We start from the raw sequence: 20,961 nt of genomic DNA on the forward strand, positions 1-20,961 counted from the left end.
ACACACATATATATATATATATATATATATGTGTGTGCATTTGTTTGATAAGAACAGCATTTATTTGATATATATATGTTACAATTTAAAATAATCTTAATACTTTATACTACGAATGCTGTATACAATTTTTTTTGGAAAACATAAAACCATGATTTTTTTTCAGGTTCTTTCTTTCTTTCTTTCTTTCTTTCTTTCTTTCTTTCTGTTCTTTTGTGTTCAGCAGAAGAAAGAGAGTCCTACAGGTTTAAAACATAAAGTTAATTTGCTTTCTAAGTGGAAAAAAGTAAACCAATAAAAAGCATATCATTTAAGTCAAACAGCAGCTACTGTAATTTGCCATCTCTCATGTGGTGTGCTTGCTTAAACTACCACAGCTACTGTATATACAATCTTCTCATGTCTTCATGTTCTCCGTACTGTTTTTGTATTTCATTTCCCTTCATCTAAATCCATCTCCCTGTGAGAGCGTGTTGAGGATTTTCACCGCTTTCTCTGTCAATGACAGTGTGGCACAGGGTGTTAATGAACGTGCCCCTGGAGAGGAACCAAACAGCTGTTCTACTGCCAATCTTTTCTCAAGGAGTAACGAAATCCCCTCTAATACTGCTTAGGAGCAGCTGCTGTCTGCCTGCCAAGAGCAGTGCTGAGATGACCTACTGCAACCTTCATCGATACAAGACACAAACATTCATGAAATAGACAAATAGACGTATGGGCTCCATCCATCAAACGGTGGCAGTGGTGATGCTTTTAGCTCAACGTCAGCACCAATACTATAGAGAAATACTATATTTAGCTCAATGACTCACACAAGGGAGCATTTGGATTTCTTTGCTGAAGGTATGACTTTTAGTGGAGTAGCTGACATGGATATAAACTAGCTTACAAAATAATAAAAGAGTAAAGTTGAGTTTAATACAGTGCTGCAGGGATGATGTATTAGACTGACCCAGAAACCCAGAATTAGCCATTGACAAAAAGCCAATAGGATTTTCCATTTCCATTTAGATTATTGCCTAAAATAAGCTGTGTGACCAACAAAAGTTTATAATTCTTATACATTTTGTTCATCAGGATAATCTTCACAAATGATAAATGGTATAATCTTGGGAAAAAATATGATTTATGAGCTTTGATTGTGTAGTTCAGTATGTATTTAAAGACCTTGAATGTAAACACAATGAGGCCGTAAAAGCAAACTAGTAAGTAGATGAGTTTTCCTGTTCTGGGTGATCACATTTAAAGGGATAGTTCACCCAAAAATGAAAATTTTGTAATTAATTACTCAACCGCGTGTCAAATTCTGACACTGAAGAGAAGAAATTGTTGAATAAAGTTGCTATTTTTGTTTTCTTCATACACAAGGTATTCTCATAGCTTCATAAAATTAAAACCACTGATGTCACATGGACTATTTTAACGATGTGCGTACTACGTTTCTGGGCCTTGAACGTGGTAGCTCCATTGCTGTCTATGCAGGGTCAGAAAGCTCTCACATTTCAACAAAAAAATCTTAATTTGTGTTCCGAAGATGAATAAAGGTCTTATAGGTTTGGAACGACATGAGGGTGTGTAATTAATGACAGAATTTAAATTTTTGGGTGAACTATCCCTTTAATGTCCCCACCGACCGAGAAGGGTCTGGCTGCAGCCTTGCACTTGCACTCTCAGACTTGCACTCTCAGACACTTGCGCTTCCGCTAGCGATGTCACTTGCAGTCTTTTTTATTTTTTATTTTGTTCTATTTATTGATTACTTTTTGTTTGAATCTCTCAACATTTTACAACAGTAGCCAGGTGGTGAAGACAATAAAAAAGAAACTAACTTACAATGTCACTTGCAATCGCCACTTGCACTCTCCGATACCTGCGACGTCACTTGCAATCGACACAAATCGTGCGTGTTGCCAATGGAGACAAGACAATGGTGGTGATTAAACGATTAAAGCAAATTTTATACTGTAACGTACAGGGTCTTGCAAGAAAAAGACAAGACCCGCAAATCCATGGCTACAGAACAGCAGAATATGAACGCATGTGCAAAGTCTCTCGTTGAGCGTTTTCCTCCTGTAGAAAAAACATAAACACTTAATATGGCTTAATGTATTAAGATACATTAAGTGCAATTAAAAGATCTAATTTGATATATAGTTATTATTTAATGTACTACAAGGCAGGCAGATAGCCATGAACACAATGCGCAAACTTTCACTTTAAAATCACAAGTGTTATCTCGAATAAAATGGGCAAATATCTTGAGCTTGTTTTAACCACAGACCTTATTTCAGGCATTTAACTAAACAAATTTATTGACTTCAGGACGATGGAACTGGTAGTGTAAAAATGTTATTTTCAGGTTTTAGGACTCATTCCTGCAGCACTCTGTTACGTGAGAAGTGAACCTATAGTAAGCACGTCCTCTAAACATGCATATTTTTTGTCAATAACTTTACGCAATCCACACAAAGAAAGATGTATGTACATGCCGCCACATGTACATGTGACAAAACACTCCCATTAAGCAGTTAGTCAAAAAACTTAGTCAAAATCATCATATACACATATATCAACTGTAGTAACAATAAACTCAAAGTTATTTGTATAATTACTCACCGATATTATGGAATTGTGTCAGCTGCAGTCTTGATGTGGGAAAACAAGATGGCAGTGGATCAGAAATTTCTCAAACCGAACCTCGATGACATCAGTGGTCACATGGTTTTCACAGAACGCAAAATTCTTAATTTTGATGTGAAACAAATATTTTAAATTACACCAACAAAACATACTTTTACTTTCAGTTAACTAAACAATTTACTTTAGCTCAATGACAAGACAGAAAGGTAAATTATTTAAGTTGGGTCAAGTATAAAATATTCTAATAAAATGAGTAATTACAAGGCATATGCACTTTTTCAGTGTAGTTTTGACTTTATCAAGCTAAGTTTGATGGCTGCTTTCTTTTGTTTTACAAATTTAATTTTACAACCACAACATCTGGTCTGGAAACAGGTATGGATGTGGTTTGGAAGAAAAAAAGACAATAAATAAGTCAGTCAGATATGCCTAAAAAAAGAAAACCAGATTTTTTTGCTGCATGTCTGAACACAGCTATTTCTTCACTTGTTGCTCTTTTATTACGGTGCTGCTAGTCGTCTTCTGAGACGGCGACAACTGAACCATCATTATCTCCCCCACACTCATGTAGTGGCCCTCGACACAGGTTATGGTACTTTATACATGACATAATCAACAAAAACAGATCTGTGACTCACAAATGATGATTTCAAATCATACATGCTATATCTGGACCCAAAGCTTTGAAAGGATAAGCTGATGCAAACGTCTTGTTCATTTTATGGAGGCTATTCTTGATCGATCAATATTCTCTGTCTCTCTGGCTTTTTCTCTGATGATTACTTACATTTTTAAGGAGCCCCATCACAGGTCACTTTAACTTCAGTGACAATCATAGTCTAAATGCAGTACTGATTTTTGTGCAATCATGAGCACTAATGCCTCTCGGCAATCTAGTCAGAGCTAATTCTCTGACATTGTTCACCAGATGAATCCCTGGAGGGGGACAAAGGGTCTCGATAGCTATAATGACTTGATTTGACCTGGTTGGATGCATGGATGGAGGGTAGCTATAATCTGGACAATTGCATGTAGCTGTGCTTGTCTGGGACAACGTGTTCTTTCGCTGATAGTGACTAACTGGATGAAATACAAAACCCAGGCTGACATAAGAGCATCTGTAAATAGACGACGGCTAATTCTTGAAACCCCAAGGGCGCTTAAAAGCAACAGCACATGCAAAGTTCATTGAGGAGGTTATATATTGCATACACTACCAGCCAAGAGTTTGAAATGATTAAGATTTTTTAATGTTATTAAAATAAGTGTCTTATGCTTACCAAGGCTGCGTTTAATTGATCAAAATACAGTAAAAGTAATATTGTGAAATATTATTACAATAAAAAAAATAATTAAATAGAAATAATAAACATTTCTATTTGAATATGTTTTAAAATGTATTTATTCCTGTGATGGCAAAGCTGAATTTTCAGCAGCCATTACTCAAGTCTTAAGTGTCACATGATCCTTCAGCAAAAAAGAAGGAAATAAATCAATACTTTAAAGGGGTCATATGATGCGATTTCAATTTTTCCTTTCTCTTTGGAGTGTTACAAGCTCTTGGTGCATAAAGAATATTGATCCTGGTAGAGTAGATTACATTGCCGGCTGTTATGACTCACAGACTGTAAGTACGTTTTTTGTATTTAAAGAGTTTTTATATTTTATATTTTTTATATTTAAAGCGATTGTTTTGGGCAGTGTAGAGTAGGGCTTGTGGTTTGTCATTTCTCCGATCACATCTTTTTAGCAGCATCATATGACCCTTTTAATCCAGCAGGGATGCATTAAATGGATGAAAAGTAACAGTAAAGACATTTATAATGGTGCAAAACATTTCTATTTCTATTATATACTCTTCTTTTAAACTTTCTATTAATCAAAGAATCCTGAAAATATTAAGCCGCAAAAACTGTTTTCAACATTGATGATAATAAGATCCTGTGACACTGAAGACTAAAGTAAAGTGACTTCCTGTCACAGGAATAAATTACAATGTAAAATATTTTCAAATAATACTGTTTCTGTTGTATTTTTTAAACAAATAAATGCAGCCTTGGTGAGCATAAGAAGCTTTAGAAAACATTTAAAGAATCTAAATAATTCCAGACTTTTGACCGGTAGTGTTTGTCTCACAAAGGACCATCAAGTCTAATACTGCAGAGGGATTCATTCACTCATTAAGATTTGAATGTCTGTCTCCATATTTCCATGAAACGCCATTATTCTGTGACACCAACGTGGATGCAGGATGGTTGACGAAGTGGAGTTAACAGTGTTACTGTGTTGTGGTGGTACCACAGGAATTGATGGGCCCGCTGCCTTCCAGGATGAGGGTCAGGAGCTGGGCAACCAGATTCAGATCCTGACAGTGGGCCACTCCCCTGCCCAGGAGAGCGAGGCAGAGAACCAGGGTGAGGCAGTGGGCAACACACAGTCACAGGGCAAACAGGACCTACGGGTCACCATGCTGAAGAAAGGTACACCAGCGATAGTCCTCAGAGTAACGCAAACAAGAGCGGAGAGAGAGACAGATGGAGAGACCCCTACGATCTTGCCGATCATGGAGATTTGCAGATTGTTCTTCAGTATTACTGATCGCCTAACATGCAAAACAACGTCATGTACAGTATCATCATCTGGTGACTAACACTTTGAGATCTACTTACATGCTATAGCATTCAGATTCAGTGTCTGCCTCTCTCTCCTCCTTCTGTGACATATTTGGATTAGATCATGTCTTTACTGTCTGCATGACTTATTAGAGCTGGTTAGAGCCGATCTGGACTGTGGACAATCATTTTATCCTGTGCATCCCCTTTTTCTGCTAATTTGTTGAACAGATTAAAAGAGTGAAGTTTTAAAAAAAAATTGTATCTAAATGTACTGTTTGTTGTGTATGCTAAATTTCATGCCGTATGCTCTTTTGGCATCAGAGCGCAGTTATTTGCAGTGTTATTTGCACTGCATAATGCCTCTATGTTTGCTTTATGCCTGCTGCTGTTCTCTCCTCATGTTCTGCTATCGACACACTATTTGATTAGCACCTCAATATTTTTCTTGTTCAAAGGAATCTCCAGTAGCATGAACTTTGATGAAGACGATGATGAAGATGATTTGGTCAGCTCAAGTTCATCTCAGCTCAACAGCAACACAAGACCTGGATCTGCCACCAGCAAAAAGTCCAGCAAGGTAGACTACTTTCTCAGTAAAGACTTTTACGGTGTTACAAATGATTTCAACATTGATAATAAGAAATGTTTCTTGAACACCAAATCAGCATATTAGACTTTCTGAAGTATAATGTGACAGAAAACTGGAGTAATGGCTGCTGAAAATTCAGCTTTACCATCACAGAAAGAAGTTACATATTAAAATGGCCCAAGTTCTATTAAATTCTAATAATATTTCACGATGTTACTGTTTTTATATTTTTGAATAAATAAATAAATGTGGCTTTGATGAGCATAAGAGACTTTTAAAAAATATATATATATATCTTAAATAGTAGTGTATTTTGTAATTGTTGGGGGAAAATGTGTGTGGTTTTTGTATTTTGTACAAAATATGTATTAAATAAAAATATAATATAGTAAAATATATAATATATAAATACAAAGTTTAAATAAAGTTAAAGCTAAGAAAGTAAAATTTAGAGAAACGTTTCATTGTCCCTACCATATTAGATTTTTAAAGCATTAACTTAACTTTAAAATCCATTAAATGGAAGTAAAATTAAATTGCAATACACACATACATGACTCTGAACGTCTTTACAGAGAATTTAATAAAGATTCAAATTATTATTTTAATGGGGTTGCAATTTAAGGATATGGTACTATATGCAAGTTATGATAGGCTATGCTTAATATGTAAAACAATTTTTTTACAGTATAACAGAGGGTCACTGTTCCATACATCAAGCAGTCCTTGGCCTGCAAAAGGTTAAAGATCCTTGGATTAGATGCAGTTCTGCACCAATAAGATTCTGACTTACCCACCACACCTACAGAATATGATACATTGTCGACTGTATCTTTTGTTGATTCCCCAGCTAGCAGTTTTGCATGGTGCTGGTAAAGGTCACTTCTTATCCATTCCTGTCTATTCTGAGATGTTAAAATTGAAGGTTGACTGCTATTTTGAGTGGTCTATGTGTGTTAGCTCCAAATGTGATCGCCTCAGTGTCCAGTTGTGTTACATGTACAGTGCTGACACAAGCAGTCTGTGTATTGTCATGCTGGGATGTATTCCCTTGTGTCTACCTTGGCACAAAACCTGCAATGCTGGAAATGGAGGGCCATAGTCCTGTTGTTTCCTATGGCAACAGTGAAATGATTACTTTCTTAAAATAACTTGATGGAAGCCGTGCCTGTTTGAAACCCCTGCTCTTACCACCGTCTCACTGGTGATCACAATGTACAGTGTTTTGTAGAAAATAAAAATGTATTAGTAGATTAGTCAATAGGGAGAATACCTGTAGTGTGACTGTAATATTTAATCTAAATTTATGTTGAAGAAGATTTTTTTCTTAATAATTTTTATGCTTTTATTAATTGAGATACTACATGGACATTTTAAAGATGTATTTATTTGTATTATGTACACATTCTTGTACATGTTATTTGTCAGTTCTCCAAGTTATTCCAGTAAACTAAAGTCGTGGAGTCTAAATCTAGCTGTTATTTATTTGGTTGTGTAGTGGCTCATCCATGTCTCTTGAGTCTGACTCTACTAACGTCATTGGGCTGCTTTGTTGCTCTTTAACATTTCAGTTTTAATCTCAGCTGCTTACATTTAAGACCACAGGGATGTTTGATTCATTTATGCTGGGTCCATCAGCTGAGTGCTCTAGTGGAAATACTTCTATTATACATTTTTATCATTGAATAAAAGCAAGCACATATGACCGTCTGCACAATGGAGTTCCCCTCACTTGACATTATACCTAGATTTTACTTTTTTAGGGCTAAAAAAACCCCCACAAAAACAAATCTACATGTACAAAAAGGTTATTTATTTATTTATTTAAAATTTTTACCTCATTTTACAGTTACTTTGTTTTACAAAATGTATTGTTTTTTCCAGGTTTAAATAAAAATACATAATATACATAAATATGATTGTGTATTTGTAATAATCTACCGTGTAAATTTATAATTGACTGGGATCGATCTCAATCTGCCTAATCAATGTGACAGGAGGCGACCTCAGCTTCCTCCCCATTGGCCAATGAACCATCCATCGACGTGGATGACCTGGAGGAGTTCACTCTCAGACCCGCACCCCAAGGGGTGACTGTGAAATGCCGGATCACACGGGATAAGAAGGGCATGGACAGGGGCATGTACCCCACTTACTACCTCCATCTGGAGAGAGAGGATGGCAAGAAGGTCAGGCACAACGAAACACTGATTATTTCCAGTTTTTCTAAAGAGTTTTGGCTTATTTGGAAGTCATCATTGTTGTGCCCCAGCAATCAAGCCCAATCAGTGACACTCCATTGCTCTAATTTGCCGAAGGGCTTGAAATGATTTATTCTGATGAAAGGAACAAAATTTAGCCTGAAGGGAGATTTAGCTAAATGACAATTAACTATAATATTGCTGCTTGTCCTAAAAATATCAGGACTAAATCGTAAATCATATGTTAAAAACAATGTCTTATAGCCGTCTTATTTACCATATAGAATAACACATACAGCATATAGCCAACTTCCCTATAAATTATATTTTCCCATAAACAACTATTAAACACACACACACACACACACTGAAAAAATGGTTTTAAGTCAGTTATTTCTATCTTTTGCTGTACAGTAGTGTGTCAGGAGGAAATATCAGTTTATATTTCCAAACATTCATTTTGCCATTAATTGTAATAATCCAGTGAGATTTTTTGGAGAGTCTGTGCTCCACTCAGAGATCTGATCTCATCATCATCCAGTCTGTCTGGAATGACATGAAGAAACAGAACAAACTGAGACAGACTAAATCCAGAAGAACTGTGGCAACGTCTCCAAGATGCTTCAAGAGACCTACCTGCAAAGCTACCTGAGAATCTATGTGCAAGTGCACCTATAGGGCAAAAGCTGCTTTAAACGCAAAGGATGGTCACACCAAACTTTGATTTAATTTAGTTAATAGAAGTTAATTGATAAAGAAAATCTATTTATGACATTATTTTTGACAGCATCCTCATTTTACAGCATTTTTCCACAAGTGCCTAAAACATTTAACAGTACTGTAGCTTTGCAGGTAGTTTTCTTGAAGCATCTTGGAGACGTTGCCACAGTTCTTCTGGATTTAGTCAGTCTCAGTTTGTTCTGTTTCTTCGTGTCATTCCAGACAGACTGGATGATGATCAGATCAGATCTCTGTGTGGAGCACTGACTGTTGTCAGACTCCTTGTGCAAACAAAAACCTCACTGGATCATTAAAATTAATGGCAAAATGAATGTTTGGAAACACACTACAACAAAAGGTAGAAATAACTGATTTACAACCATTTTTAGCTGGTGAAAATTAAATACTAGTGTTCTAATAATTTTAGCCACCACTGTAATATAATAACAGTAATTCGGTACGATGCAACAGATAGCCAAGTGCCATGATATTAATCTAATTCTATCACTGTACAATGGTAAAGAAAAGCTATAGTGACTTTTGTATTCTGTTGTCCTATGAACCTATATAACCACACTGCATACCATATTCTTTATTATTATCTTTATTTATAAACATTCCCATAAGTAAAAAAAAAATCATGAAGTAACAAATGTAACATGAATTATGAATTATGTTTTACACACTGCTTGAGAGGCATTTAACCTTTTCACACACACAAAAGCTACCATTAGATGGGAGTAAAGTCGCACAAGTCGCACATGACGCGCTAGAGTCAGCGGAAGTGACGCAGTTTGTGTGGATGTGGGGCTGTCATGGATGTCATGGATGAACCGGCGCGTCGTCGCGGTGGTCCGGCGGGGCTCTCCGCCGTGCAGTCCGACACCATAGAGGGTCTGACAGAGCTGGAGGATCTGGATCGAGTGTATGCGCAGCTATGTGGAGAAGAGGTGAATATTTATTAGTGGAGACACAGTGTTGGTTAGTCTCTGTGAGCTGGACTACTAATAAGGGTAGATAAACGCTCATCAGCTGTTTTAATTTGTTGATTATATATATAAAAACTAACTTGTGCCTGAACTGCGAGATTGTGTGCATGTTGATTATGCACTGGCATAAACTGTTTACAAACGCACCTCCCTGACAGGCGGAAGTGCAGATGGAGTTGGGCGCTCTTATGGGACAGCAGAGCAACATAGAAACAAAGATGCTCGCCCTGCAGAGGATGGGGTGAGTGTGTATGTGTTTGACACTTAACGTATACTGTTGATCTGAGAAAACAGAATATAGTGTGCTGATAAATTGTGTTTTTGTGTGTTCCTCAGACCCAACTTGCAGCTGATCGAGGGAGATGCAGTGCAACTGTCTGGCATGATCAGCTTCACCTGCAGCCTGGCAGAGAACGTGAGCAGCAAAGTCAGACAGCTGGACCTCACCAAGGTGCCCAACATACACATTCGTATGATACGTACACTCTATCAGAATGACAGTATGACAGCTTCCACTCAAGCTTTGCACCTGGTTCTGTTTCAGAAAAGGCTGTACCAAGCAATTCAGAGGGCAGATGATATTCTAGATCTGAAGTTCTGCACAGATGGTGTTCAGACAGCCCTGCGTAACCAGGATTATGAGCAAGCTGCTGCCCACATTCATCGCTATCTTTCTCTCGACCAGTCAGTGATTGAGCTCAGCAAGCAGGGTGGAGAGGGTGAGTCCTTTTGGGGTTTTCTAGCAAGAAGTATTATCACTGAAACTATTGAATTGTAATATTTTGAGTCATTTTCAAATATGTATGCGTATGACAAGGGTGCACACTACAGCAAAAGATAGAAATAACTGACTTAAAACCATTTTTTTAGTTGGTGAAAATACTAGTGTTCTAATAATAGTTGTTTCTGGAAACATGGAAACACGGTCTCTGATTGTTTATTTATGTCTCAATTTCTGTTGGATGTTTTTGATGTCAGTTTTGTGCTGCTGTTCGGCGACCAATTAAATTCTGTTATACATTAGGTTTTCCTTTTAGCCGGGAGGAAGAGAAAGAAGAGCAAAACATCCAATTACCTCATCTCCATCGACCCTACTGACCTATCACGAGGCGGCGAGAGCTTTATTGGCAAACTGAGGTATACTTAAGAATGATTCATTGTGTCGTGTGTTTCATAAGGTAGCGTAACTTAAATCAATGCTGTTCTTACAGACAAGAGGCATGTGTCTCTTTCTAAACATTCTAGAGGGACCTTTAATGAGTTTGTGTGCATGTGTGCACTGCTGAACCTATTTAAAACTGTAATTGGGTTCATTGCCTGTGTGCTGGAGTGTCCTCGTTCATATGAGGAGAGAGCAACTGTGTGCGTGCTGATGTCTGAATCTCATTACAGCTCGTTTAAAAACTAATTTTTATATTAAATGTGTTAAAATGCCATGTTTCGTATTGCTACTCAAAAATTTTTTTTATTTTTTTTATTTTTATTCTTTTGATTTTGGTGTGAAATAGCTATGGCCTGAACATATTCTTGACAATCTTTGGGAGGTTCATCCCTTCGCTGTGCCACGATGGAAACTTCATTGTATGAATTTCATCCGATGTCATCCCCACAGATCGAACCTTATGGGTACCAAGTTTACGGTATATGACAGTGGTGTGAACCCAGTCAAGACCACCTCCAGCCTAGAAGCAGGGAATCTACGACAGGAGCTTGCCGCAATCTGCTACGTGAGTTTGTGAGCATGATCTCGGTCAATGGCCAGCACAGAGCCAGCACCCAGCCCTAAGGGCACTACGTCTTAAAGCCACAAGCAACGATGAGCCAAGCCTGACCTCTGCTGGTTATTTTTATACATAGCAATACCACTGATGAAGGAAAAACAGGAAATGAAATGCTTGTGTAGATGAATGATTTCTAAGAATTCCTCTTCAGTAAGTTGATGTGCGAATAATTCAGATGTTTGTGTTCTGTTGCGCAGGAAACTAATGTTTTAGGGTTCAAGGGGCCTCGAAAGATGAGTGTCATTATTCCTGGAATGAACATGGACCATGAAAGAGTCTCCATAAGGCCTCGAAATGTGAGTGCAAGGCTGTTTAGGATAGCATAAATGCAGCATGTTGGCCTGTTTGTGCATACATAGCTAGAATATCAAAAGGGTAATTGTAGTTCTCAAAATAAAATAAGAAGAAGCTGTTCAAATGTGCATGTGATATCATATTGAAGTTTTTAAACGAATTTTTACATAAATTTTTTTCAGTTTGTTAATTTACGTGTGTCATTTGTGTTACATGAGCAGTAAAATACTAGGTAATGTATGTCTTATGTAAAACATTAGTATGAGGCAACGAATATCACTTGACCTATATTTTATATACAAATGTTGCTCTGATGGAAAGCTAATCCCCCACATCTGTCTGTTGTTTTGCAGGAGCATGAGTCTCTACTGGCTCGATGGCAGAACAAAAGCACTGAGAGTGTGATAGAGCTTCACAACAAGACGCCTGTGTGGAACGATGATACGCAATCATATGTGCTCAACTTCCATGGCAGGGTCACCCAAGCATCTGTCAAAAATTTTCAGATCATTCATGACAATGACCGTGAGTTCTAAGTTCAAAATCTTAGTTTTGTGTACTATTTGGTTTGCATTGTAAATGCAAGGAAAAATTGTTATTTCGGAACAATATCAATGTTTAAATGTAGTGAATGAATTAAAATCCATCTGTAGTGGAATATATATATTGTATATATATGTATACCATTTTATTTATATGGATATAAATGGATATATAACATTTGATTTTTAGCTTTTAATTCAATTGTTTTGTAAAATTATTAAAGTTTTCATTTTAATATAGTCCATTAAGTGAAAGTGAAAGTGAACGTGACGTGACATGTGGCCAAGTATGGTGACCCATACTTGGAATTAGTGCTCTGCATTTAACCCATCCAAAGTGCACACACACACACACACACACACACACACCGTGAACACACACCCGGAGCAGTGGGCAGCCATTTTTTTGCTGCGGCGCCCGGGGAGCAGTTGGGGGTTCGGTGCCTTGCTCAAGGGCACCTCAGTTGTGGTATTGAAGGTGGGAGAGAGCGCTGTACATTCACTCTCCCCACCTACAATCCCTGCCGGTACGAGACTCGAACCCGCAACCTTTGGGTTACGAGTCCGACTCTCTAACCATTAGGCCACGACTTACCTAAAAGTAATATGTATATAAACAAGTGCCATTTATTTAAAAGAAATGTAGCATAAAAACACTTTTCAATCAAAATGAAGTCTGTTAACTTTCAATATATAAACCAATTAATATATTGTTCAAAAAGTCTGATTGTCAAACATTGTGGAACATGTTATTTTGATGAACTACAACCAATGGTTATTCTGCTAGTGTGACAGGAATAGTTCACCCAAAATTGAAAATGTTGTCATCATTTACCTGTTTAAGTAAACCTATAACCTATATAAACCTGTATAAGTTTAATTCTTATATTTAAACATAAAAATAAATATATATATATATTTTGAAATGTTTTGAATAATCAAACAGTTGTTGGTCCCCATTGACTTCCATAGTATGGATAGTTCACCCAAAATTGAAAATGTTGTCATCATTTACCTGTTTAAGTAAACCTATAACCTATATAAACCTGTATAAGTTTAATTCTTATGTTAAACATACAAATAAATATATATATATATATTGAAATGTTTTGAATAATCAAACAGTTGTTGGTCCCCATTGACTTCCATAGTATGGAAAGAAGTACTTTGGAAGTCAATTGGGACCATCAAATGTTTGATTACCAGCATTCTTCAAAATATCTTCTTTTATGTTCAACATAAGAAAGAAACTCATACAGGAATGACATAAGGGTGAGTAAATGATGACAAAATGTTCATTGTTCAATGAGCTATCCCTTGAACACAAGGGGAACTGACATCATACATCTATCTGAAATTACCTTGAGACCAGATGGTTAGAAATAATAGAAAAAGTGACCTAGAAAATTGATGTTAGTTCTGAGAAAGGCTCTAGCATCATTTGTTTGCCAAAGCCACTTAGTTCAATATTTTGCATGTAATGCAATGAAAATCTGACATATTAAAGTGTTACTTTAGTGTCCAAAATTGTCCAAACACTTTTTAGGCACTAAACATGGAACGTACTGTATATTACATACTCGAGATGGATTTTATTTTAGAAACAGTTTGTTTTGTCTGTACTCTCATCCCTGTATTCTCTCTTTCGTGTATGCAGCGGATTACATTGTGATGCAGTTTGGTCGTGTGGCAGAGGACGTCTTCACAATGGACTACAACTACCCCATGTGTGCCCTGCAGGCGTTTGCTATTGCTCTGTCCAGTTTTGACAGCAAGCTAGCCTGTGAGTAACTCATCTCTCTCTGCCAGCCACAAGCTCAAAAGGACCCAGCCAGACTGCTTTACAATCCCAATCACTGAGTAAAGGGCTGCAGTGAACTCCAAAGCAGCAGGGTCCCTCTCTCAAGATCCTCCTTTGGAGGCATGAATGCGTATTGAGTTTGTCTTCTTGTGTGAATGTGCGTGAGCAAAGTGGCATTTCCGCTTTTGTAAAAAAGGGCATCACAGTTGGGGGAAAGCACAAAGACTTCAAAGCTCAAACTGGGAAGATTAATAAGAAGAGGATGCATTCATTTGAATCGACAGTCAAAAATCTCCTACTCGCTTTCTTTACTTAACCGTCAAGGTAAAACTAATATTTTGCTAATGTTAAAAGAAGGATCATTTACAGTAGTACTTTTGTCCCTAAGATTAAAAACGAAAATAATTTTTCCATGGTCATAATTCTAAAAGAATTAATGTTCACTAACCAATCAATTATGAGTTTTCACAATAAATATAACATGTAGCTGTGATATAACAGTTTGGGTATTTAATTTAATGGACTTTTGTAAATGACTTTCATATGTGACATTTCTTCAGTTATACATGTCACTTGTGTCATTCATCATGCCATTTAAATCTGTAACGTATCAATTCATGCTTCACAAGGACTCCAAAGCCAGTATGAAGTATGACAGTCTGACATATTTAACCACTATTTATGTATTTATAGATTTCCATACCATCTGCTGATTGTGTCTTACCCCATAATTCACTGTGCTTCAAGCACAAAGCTTGACCAAGGTGCCTTCACATTCGAGCTTTTGGTGCGGATTTCCTAAAATTCAACTGATGAATGTGTGACAATTCCACAAAATATATGTAATCATTATGACTTTGTGTCCTCCTGGATGGTTTACATACAGTTTTAAGAGGACATGAGATCCAAAAATGGCTTTTATATCATTAGAACAAACCAAAATGAATGGTTTACCATATCCAGGTCCAGTAGCTCTAGTGTGAAAGCACCTGAAGTCCTACATGGTGGAAGAAGTGTGTACCAAGTCATTTTACGTGAGGGTCAATATCAGGGTAAGTACATTATCATCTCATACTGACCCGTTACATTTGTAGGGGAATGTACTGAGCACTTTATTTAGAGATTAATGGTGGAAAGCTGTAAATATCGTGCCTTTGGACGAAACACTTCTGATGCTTGAAGTTGGTAAGATGCTACATTGTTTTCTTCAGCCAGTGTTGTTTGTCATGCAGGTCTTTTTAAGCTTCTGTCTTTGTTCTTGAAAACAACCTGTATTTTTCCAGTATACTAGACTGTAGCTTTCCAGAAAGATCAGCTTTAGTTTCCTGCTTGTGGAGTAGCTGATTTTCCAGAACAGAGTCACTACAATGAGTAAGTACGTTTACATGCACTTTTAAAAATTAGATTTCTGTCTGCCTACATTAATAATTTGTCATGGAAACACTTTAGTCCAGTTGAAATTGCACTGGTCAGATGTTGCAAAGTTTGACTACCAGAACTTGATAAAGGGCTTGAAGCTTGATTATAACTGCATGTAAACATACTCAGCAACACAGTTTGTTCAAGTCATCTATGGAATCTGCTGCATGAGGGTAGTTGTGAAAATGTGGATTAAACAAAGTGTCCAAGTGGAATTTACACAAAACTCAAATCATCGTCTTTAATTGTACTATAGCTTGTACACTTCTGTCTTTGCTAAACAGTGCTCCTGATTAATGAAGAAAGGAAATAAGTGAAGTTGTATTATCAGTGTGGCAATTTAGTTAAAAAAAAAAATCTTGATACAAAAACCTGCTGTACTTTAAAGCCAAACTATTCTTTAAAGTGTTGTAGAAGTCTTCAGATGGCCACACAGATTTACTAGATCTGCTCTATAATGCATTAGCATGATTTGTAGTTTATTTTTATCTTACTATTTTTCATTTCAGTCAAATGTCACAGCAGTCTTCAAAAATGTTGTCATTGTCTAAAATCTAGAACGTTAATGTTGAATGAATGTGTTTTTAAGAAATTAATCTATCATAATTTTGTTTCCTGCGGAGAGCCCCTTTGGTTTAATGTGAAAAAGTCATGTTTGTTTCCATCACACAGAACATTCTTAATTGCACAAAACTGCATTTTAAGTTAAAAATAATATTTAGAATGTTAGTTTTTCTTCATCCAAGATAAAGGCATAAAGTGTGATGCAAATGGCTTACCTTTTTTGTTACTATTCTTGTCATAGATATGTTGTAACTTTAGACATTACGTTCTGAAACATATCTTTCCCCCAGAAAAATATTTTTAATATTAAGTTTTTTTTAGAAAATAATATATATATATATTAAATTCTTTAGCGAAACTGCAAAGAAATCGGTGTAAGTTATTACAGTTTGTTAATAACTGCCTTGCGAAACCATTCCAGCACTTTCTATACTTTATGTAATGCTCTAACATTTTGGGTTTGCTCTAAATGGTTAAAAACACTGAAAATGAATGTGTTTTTCTGTTATTTTTTATTGTTTAAAAAAAAAAAACTCACCACTCTTGTGTTAAAGTGATAATGTATAACTGTTATGTCACACTGTTTTGTAAAATGTGTACATTGGTCAATATACAGTTTGTATACAGTACTCAAGATTTGAAAAAAAAAATAAAATAAATCTGAACGTGAATTTTCGAATCTCAAATATTTAAGATGAAATCATTGCATTTGTGGTAAAGTAATTCAATGCTCATGAAATAATGTTCACACAAAGCTACTTCTGTTTGTAAATGTTTTATTGGTAAAGATTTTCTTTGGAAAAAGGGTCTTAAAAGTGCCTATTTTTGACACAACATACTCTAAAATGTTCTCTAGCTGTTCTTGGAATCAGGTTAATGAAATCTTAGAAAAGCCTAAATGGTTACAGAGAAACTGTTTCCTTAAGCGAAGCAAGAAAGATTCACAGTAAGGTATGTTGAACTAAGAGGGTATTCGAACAGAAGACTATTGTTTTTTTGACAAGCTCGTCACTTCTTCACCTTTTGTTTCTTGTGACGCATTCTAAGAGTCCCAGAGGCTTGAGCTTTGGGAGACTCTGACTTGTTCGAGATGACGGTTACCTCAGGTTGGTACGTTTGTAGGAAGTCAATGAGGTCTACTTCCTGTTCCTCAGGATCACATTCCACTTCATCATTGAATCCCAGGCTCTCAGCCTCCATTAGGGGATCCTCCTCCTCCTTCTCTGTCTCACTCTGCCCATCTTCATTACGTAGATCTTCCTCCTCTTCTTCTTCACAGTCTTCATCATCACCATTTTCTTCCTCTTCATTCCCTTCATCATCATCGTCCTCCTCTTCTTCTCCATCGTGTTCTTCTTCCTCCTCTTCCTCATACTTGCAGCCAACAGCTCCACCCTTTGGATAATGGAAGACATGTCTGTGATCACTAAAAGTGATTTGTCGTCTTCTGCTTGGTTTCTGTTCCTCTTCTTTTTCACCTGGGTACTCAAGTTTCTCATCATCCTCATCAATACTTTTAGGAAGACAGGGCTGGTCTTCTCCAATCTCATCCTCATCTTCCTCCTCTTCTTCCTCTTCATCTTTGTCATCCTCTTCTTTTTCTCCCTCATTATTCTCCTCTTTCACCTCCTCATTAGTACACGCATCATCAGGCTCATCCTCCTCCTCTTCTTCCTTCATTCTCTCAGCAAGCTCCTCTGCTGTGGGTATGACTTGGTCTGGTTCTTCAAGTATAACACTAGGAAATCTGCGTCTGCGGGAGGGCATGTCAAACTCTGGATAGGTCTCCTCTGGATAGCCTTGGGAAGCAGTGAATAAAATTAAATTCAAGGGCCAAGAAACTGAAACAGCAGTGGGCACAACACAAAGCCATGAGGTATACCTTCCCAATCTGCAGTGTAAGGGGCCTCCTCGGCCTCCTCCTCCGGCGAGGCTCCCTCTCGCAACTGTCTCTCTCGCATCATTTGGGTGATCTCCAACTGTTTGAGCTTTCTCTCCTCACGCCTCCGTGTGTCCCTGCGTGACCTGAAGTCAGAACAAGCGATGAGTCAGAAACTGATTTGTAACAGAAAAACAGATCAGTGATTTGTTACAGAAAAGTAACAAATTGCAACCACTGCTAGAACACATACACATTTCTCGATCATCATGAAGCTGCAAATCATTAAACAGACCTCTGTTATTGCTCATTATTTTAAAAAGAAATTAAAAGGTCACAAAGGTAAAGCTAGTAAAACTTAAAGCAAACCACCAATGGTGTTGTGTAGGGTCAAATACCTGTCAACTAATTACATACTAAAAACAGAAAAGGAAACAGAAAAAGTTCCTTAAAAGAAAACTGATCTATGCTATGTGAATATAAAAAAAAACTTTTTTTAATATTTACATTTATGCATTTGGACGATCCTTTTATCCAATGCGACTTACATAGCATTCCAGGCATGCATTTTAGCAGTTTATGCATTTCCTGGGAAACGTAATGCTGTGAACTAGCACTTTTCCTTTTGGATTCCATTCGAAGTGGCGTGCAGATCATGTCAGTGCTCTTTGATCAGTAAGATACTGGATGGTGCAAGGAGAGAAATATGATCTGATTACCTGGCAGATGGGTGGACAACTTTAGATATTCTCTTTTCTCTGGCTTTTTCACTCATTCTGGCCTGCATCTGCACCAGCTGACAAGTAGCTGTCAGGGAGACAATTGAATGAGGTTAAGAATCATATTAGATACAGATTCACTGAAACATGTGGAGGCCACACTTTGTAGTTTCATTTTAATCAAAGTTTGAGCTTTTCATACACATGCTGTAGTGAGTGCAGTGCTGATGCTCCATCAGTTGCTCCCTCCACCCTTTGGCATCCATTTGATGAATAGAGCTAAACCTCTTACTACTGATACAAAAGACATGCAGTTAATTGGTATCAGGAGCTGCTAGGCATATAAAACATTACTTTTGATTGCTAATCCGGGTTGAACAAAAGGCAAAGAACAAAGCTTGCCAGGTCTGGGACAGGATCTTAATCTGGAGTTGCATGTGGTTTAGATACTGAAATGCCGAGAATGCATGCAATAAGAGTAAAACAGAAATGTGATTTTAAAAAAAGTCACAATTTGAAAATATGGTGCCATTAAGATGAGCATCTTTATTAGGTATATAATGTTGTACAACTAGGGTTGATGTATATGCGAACTCACGCATCTCTTCAAATGTGTATTCTGACTGCAGTATAGGGAATCTGCACCCTTGTTGATGAGGTTTGTCCTTAGAGGTCAGCTGTTGAAAGATCAAAGTAAGCATCAGTGATTGATGAAAGCAGATATATTATCTTATATATATATATATGTATATATATATATATACAGTACACTGTGTATGTGTGTGTGTTTTCTGAAGGATCATGTGACCCTGAAAATTGAAGCAATGGCTGTTGAAAATTAATCTTTGCATCACAGTAATGAATTACATTTTAAAATAAATTAAAATACAAAACAGTTCTTTTAAATTGTAATAACATTTAACAATAGTAATGTGTTTGTATGTTTGATCAAATAAATGCAAAAACATAAAAAATCTAATCAAGCCCAAACTTTTGAACATTTCTGTATATATTAAAGCACGTTAGATATTTTCTCTAGGGAAATTATTATTACAGGAGAGGTGCCGAACAGAGCAGCTTTCCAAATAGCTTCTGATAAGACTCACTTTAAAGAACAAGTAGATGATATAAAGGAAGATGCCAAAGCCATAGACGGGGATGACCTGGCCCAGGAGATTTGGCTTGCCAACACCTTTGGCTCTGGCAATGGCCTCTGGGTTGTAATGCTTGATGTAATGAGAGTCTGCGTCCCAGTGATCATGATCTTCAGAGAATGAATGTCTGTGTCGTGGGGGAGGAAAATGTCCTGGTCCAACTTTAAAAATAAATAAGTGAATACAATCATTTTATAGAGATTGCACTAAAAAGAGCAATTCCTAGTTAATTTTTCTGTATCAAAATTCAGTAACCAGTGTTTTTCAAAAATACGAAATACAAAAATAAACTAAATTAAACAAAATGACCAAAATGAAAACTCCTTATAATGTTTTAATGATCCCGTGTTATTATTATTATTTTTATGGTTACTGTATTAAGTTTTTTAAAGATGCAAGAATGAATAAGGATAGATTTGTTTTGGAATCTTTGTTTTATGAAGTCACACACGGGGAGCTGGTAGAGGTTAACAGGGGGCCTGAGCACAGAGATCACAGGGATGGTCAAATCAGCACTGACATTACTGAAACACTAAATGAGGGATTACATTTTTGTCTCATCTTACCCTCCGACTGCACTGTTTCTTTCTTCACTCTGGGTAAAAATAATTTAGGTAGGAATAAAGACATGCAGAGGACGATGCAAGAGATGAAGGTGATCTTCTGACATGTTGAAACAGCCATATCGATACAACAGCGATAAGAGATGCTGTAGAGCAAACGGTGACAAGCGTCAACATCACGACATCACTTTTACGAAATTTCCTGTTGATTCGCTGAAGCGGAAATGACTGGAAACATTAATCCGCCTTCCGGCTGAGATTAGACTGATGGCACATTAAATCAACTCCCTCAGAATCATCAATCATATTCGTGACCTGTTATTAACCTGTTTTATGAGATAATTTAGTATTTTACTCATTATTGTAATTTGATCGGTGCCCTTACATGAACACAGAAGATTTATCATATATATCCATAAGACATTTCAAATTTACACTCCACAGTGCTTGCGTAACGCAACTAATGATAGGCTATTATTATTATTATTATT

The 20,961-nt window shown here is 36.8% G+C and overlaps 2 protein-coding genes across 3 annotated transcripts in view; one reads left to right on the forward strand and one right to left on the reverse strand.

The window, feature by feature from the left end:
* The window catches only part of LOC107674420 (tubby protein homolog), a 20,745-nt gene extending 4,306 nt beyond the window's left edge, over positions 1-16,439 (forward strand). The window contains exons 5-12 of the mRNA XM_016468386.1: positions 4,944-5,120; positions 5,711-5,832; positions 7,842-8,033; positions 10,779-10,891; positions 11,367-11,481; positions 11,733-11,831; positions 12,183-12,354; positions 14,029-16,439. Coding sequence (XP_016323872.1) covers positions 4,944-5,120; positions 5,711-5,832; positions 7,842-8,033; positions 10,779-10,891; positions 11,367-11,481; positions 11,733-11,831; positions 12,183-12,354; positions 14,029-14,162 — 1,124 coding nt within the window. The 3' untranslated portion in view covers positions 14,163-16,439. The remainder of the gene's footprint in view (positions 1-4,943; positions 5,121-5,710; positions 5,833-7,841; positions 8,034-10,778; positions 10,892-11,366; positions 11,482-11,732; positions 11,832-12,182; positions 12,355-14,028) is intronic.
* Positions 16,440-16,940: 501 nt separating this feature from the next.
* LOC107674436 (protein RIC-3-like) lies at positions 16,941-20,694 on the reverse strand. 2 transcript variants are annotated; one of them, XM_016468408.1, is made up of 6 exons: positions 20,456-20,694; positions 19,860-20,068; positions 19,352-19,430; positions 18,754-18,841; positions 18,038-18,180; positions 16,941-17,954 (listed from the first exon to the last, which is right to left on the reverse strand). In XM_016468408.1, exons 1-6 carry the CDS (start codon positions 20,589-20,591, stop codon positions 17,164-17,166), a joined length of 1,446 nt encoding a protein of 481 aa, XP_016323894.1. In that variant the 5' UTR covers positions 20,592-20,694; the 3' UTR covers positions 16,941-17,163. The 2 variants fall into 2 exon arrangements, with proteins under 2 accessions (XP_016323894.1, XP_016323895.1); XM_016468409.1 differs by having other exon boundaries at positions 20,474-20,693.
* Between the last annotated feature and the right edge of the window lie 267 nt (positions 20,695-20,961).

Source organism: Sinocyclocheilus anshuiensis, unplaced genomic scaffold (assembly GCF_001515605.1).
Source record: "Sinocyclocheilus anshuiensis isolate Anshui unplaced genomic scaffold, SAMN03320099.WGS_v1.1 scaffold1037, whole genome shotgun sequence".
In the NCBI taxonomy this organism is placed as follows: domain Eukaryota; kingdom Metazoa; phylum Chordata; class Actinopteri; order Cypriniformes; family Cyprinidae; genus Sinocyclocheilus; species Sinocyclocheilus anshuiensis.

Excerpts from the sequence above, each read along its gene's own strand:
- LOC107674436 (XM_016468408.1), bottom strand. The coding sequence starts at position 20,591 with ATGGCTGTTTCAACATGTCAGAAGATCACCTTCATCTCTTGCATCGTC. Across the intron at positions 19,431-19,859 it reads TCATCTACTTGTTCTTTAAA|CTGACCTCTAAGGACAAACC; the intron begins GTGAGTCTTATC and ends ATCTTTCAACAG. Across the intron at positions 18,181-18,753 it reads GTTGTCCACCCATCTGCCAG|GTCACGCAGGGACACACGGA; the intron begins GTAATCAGATCA and ends TTCTGACTTCAG.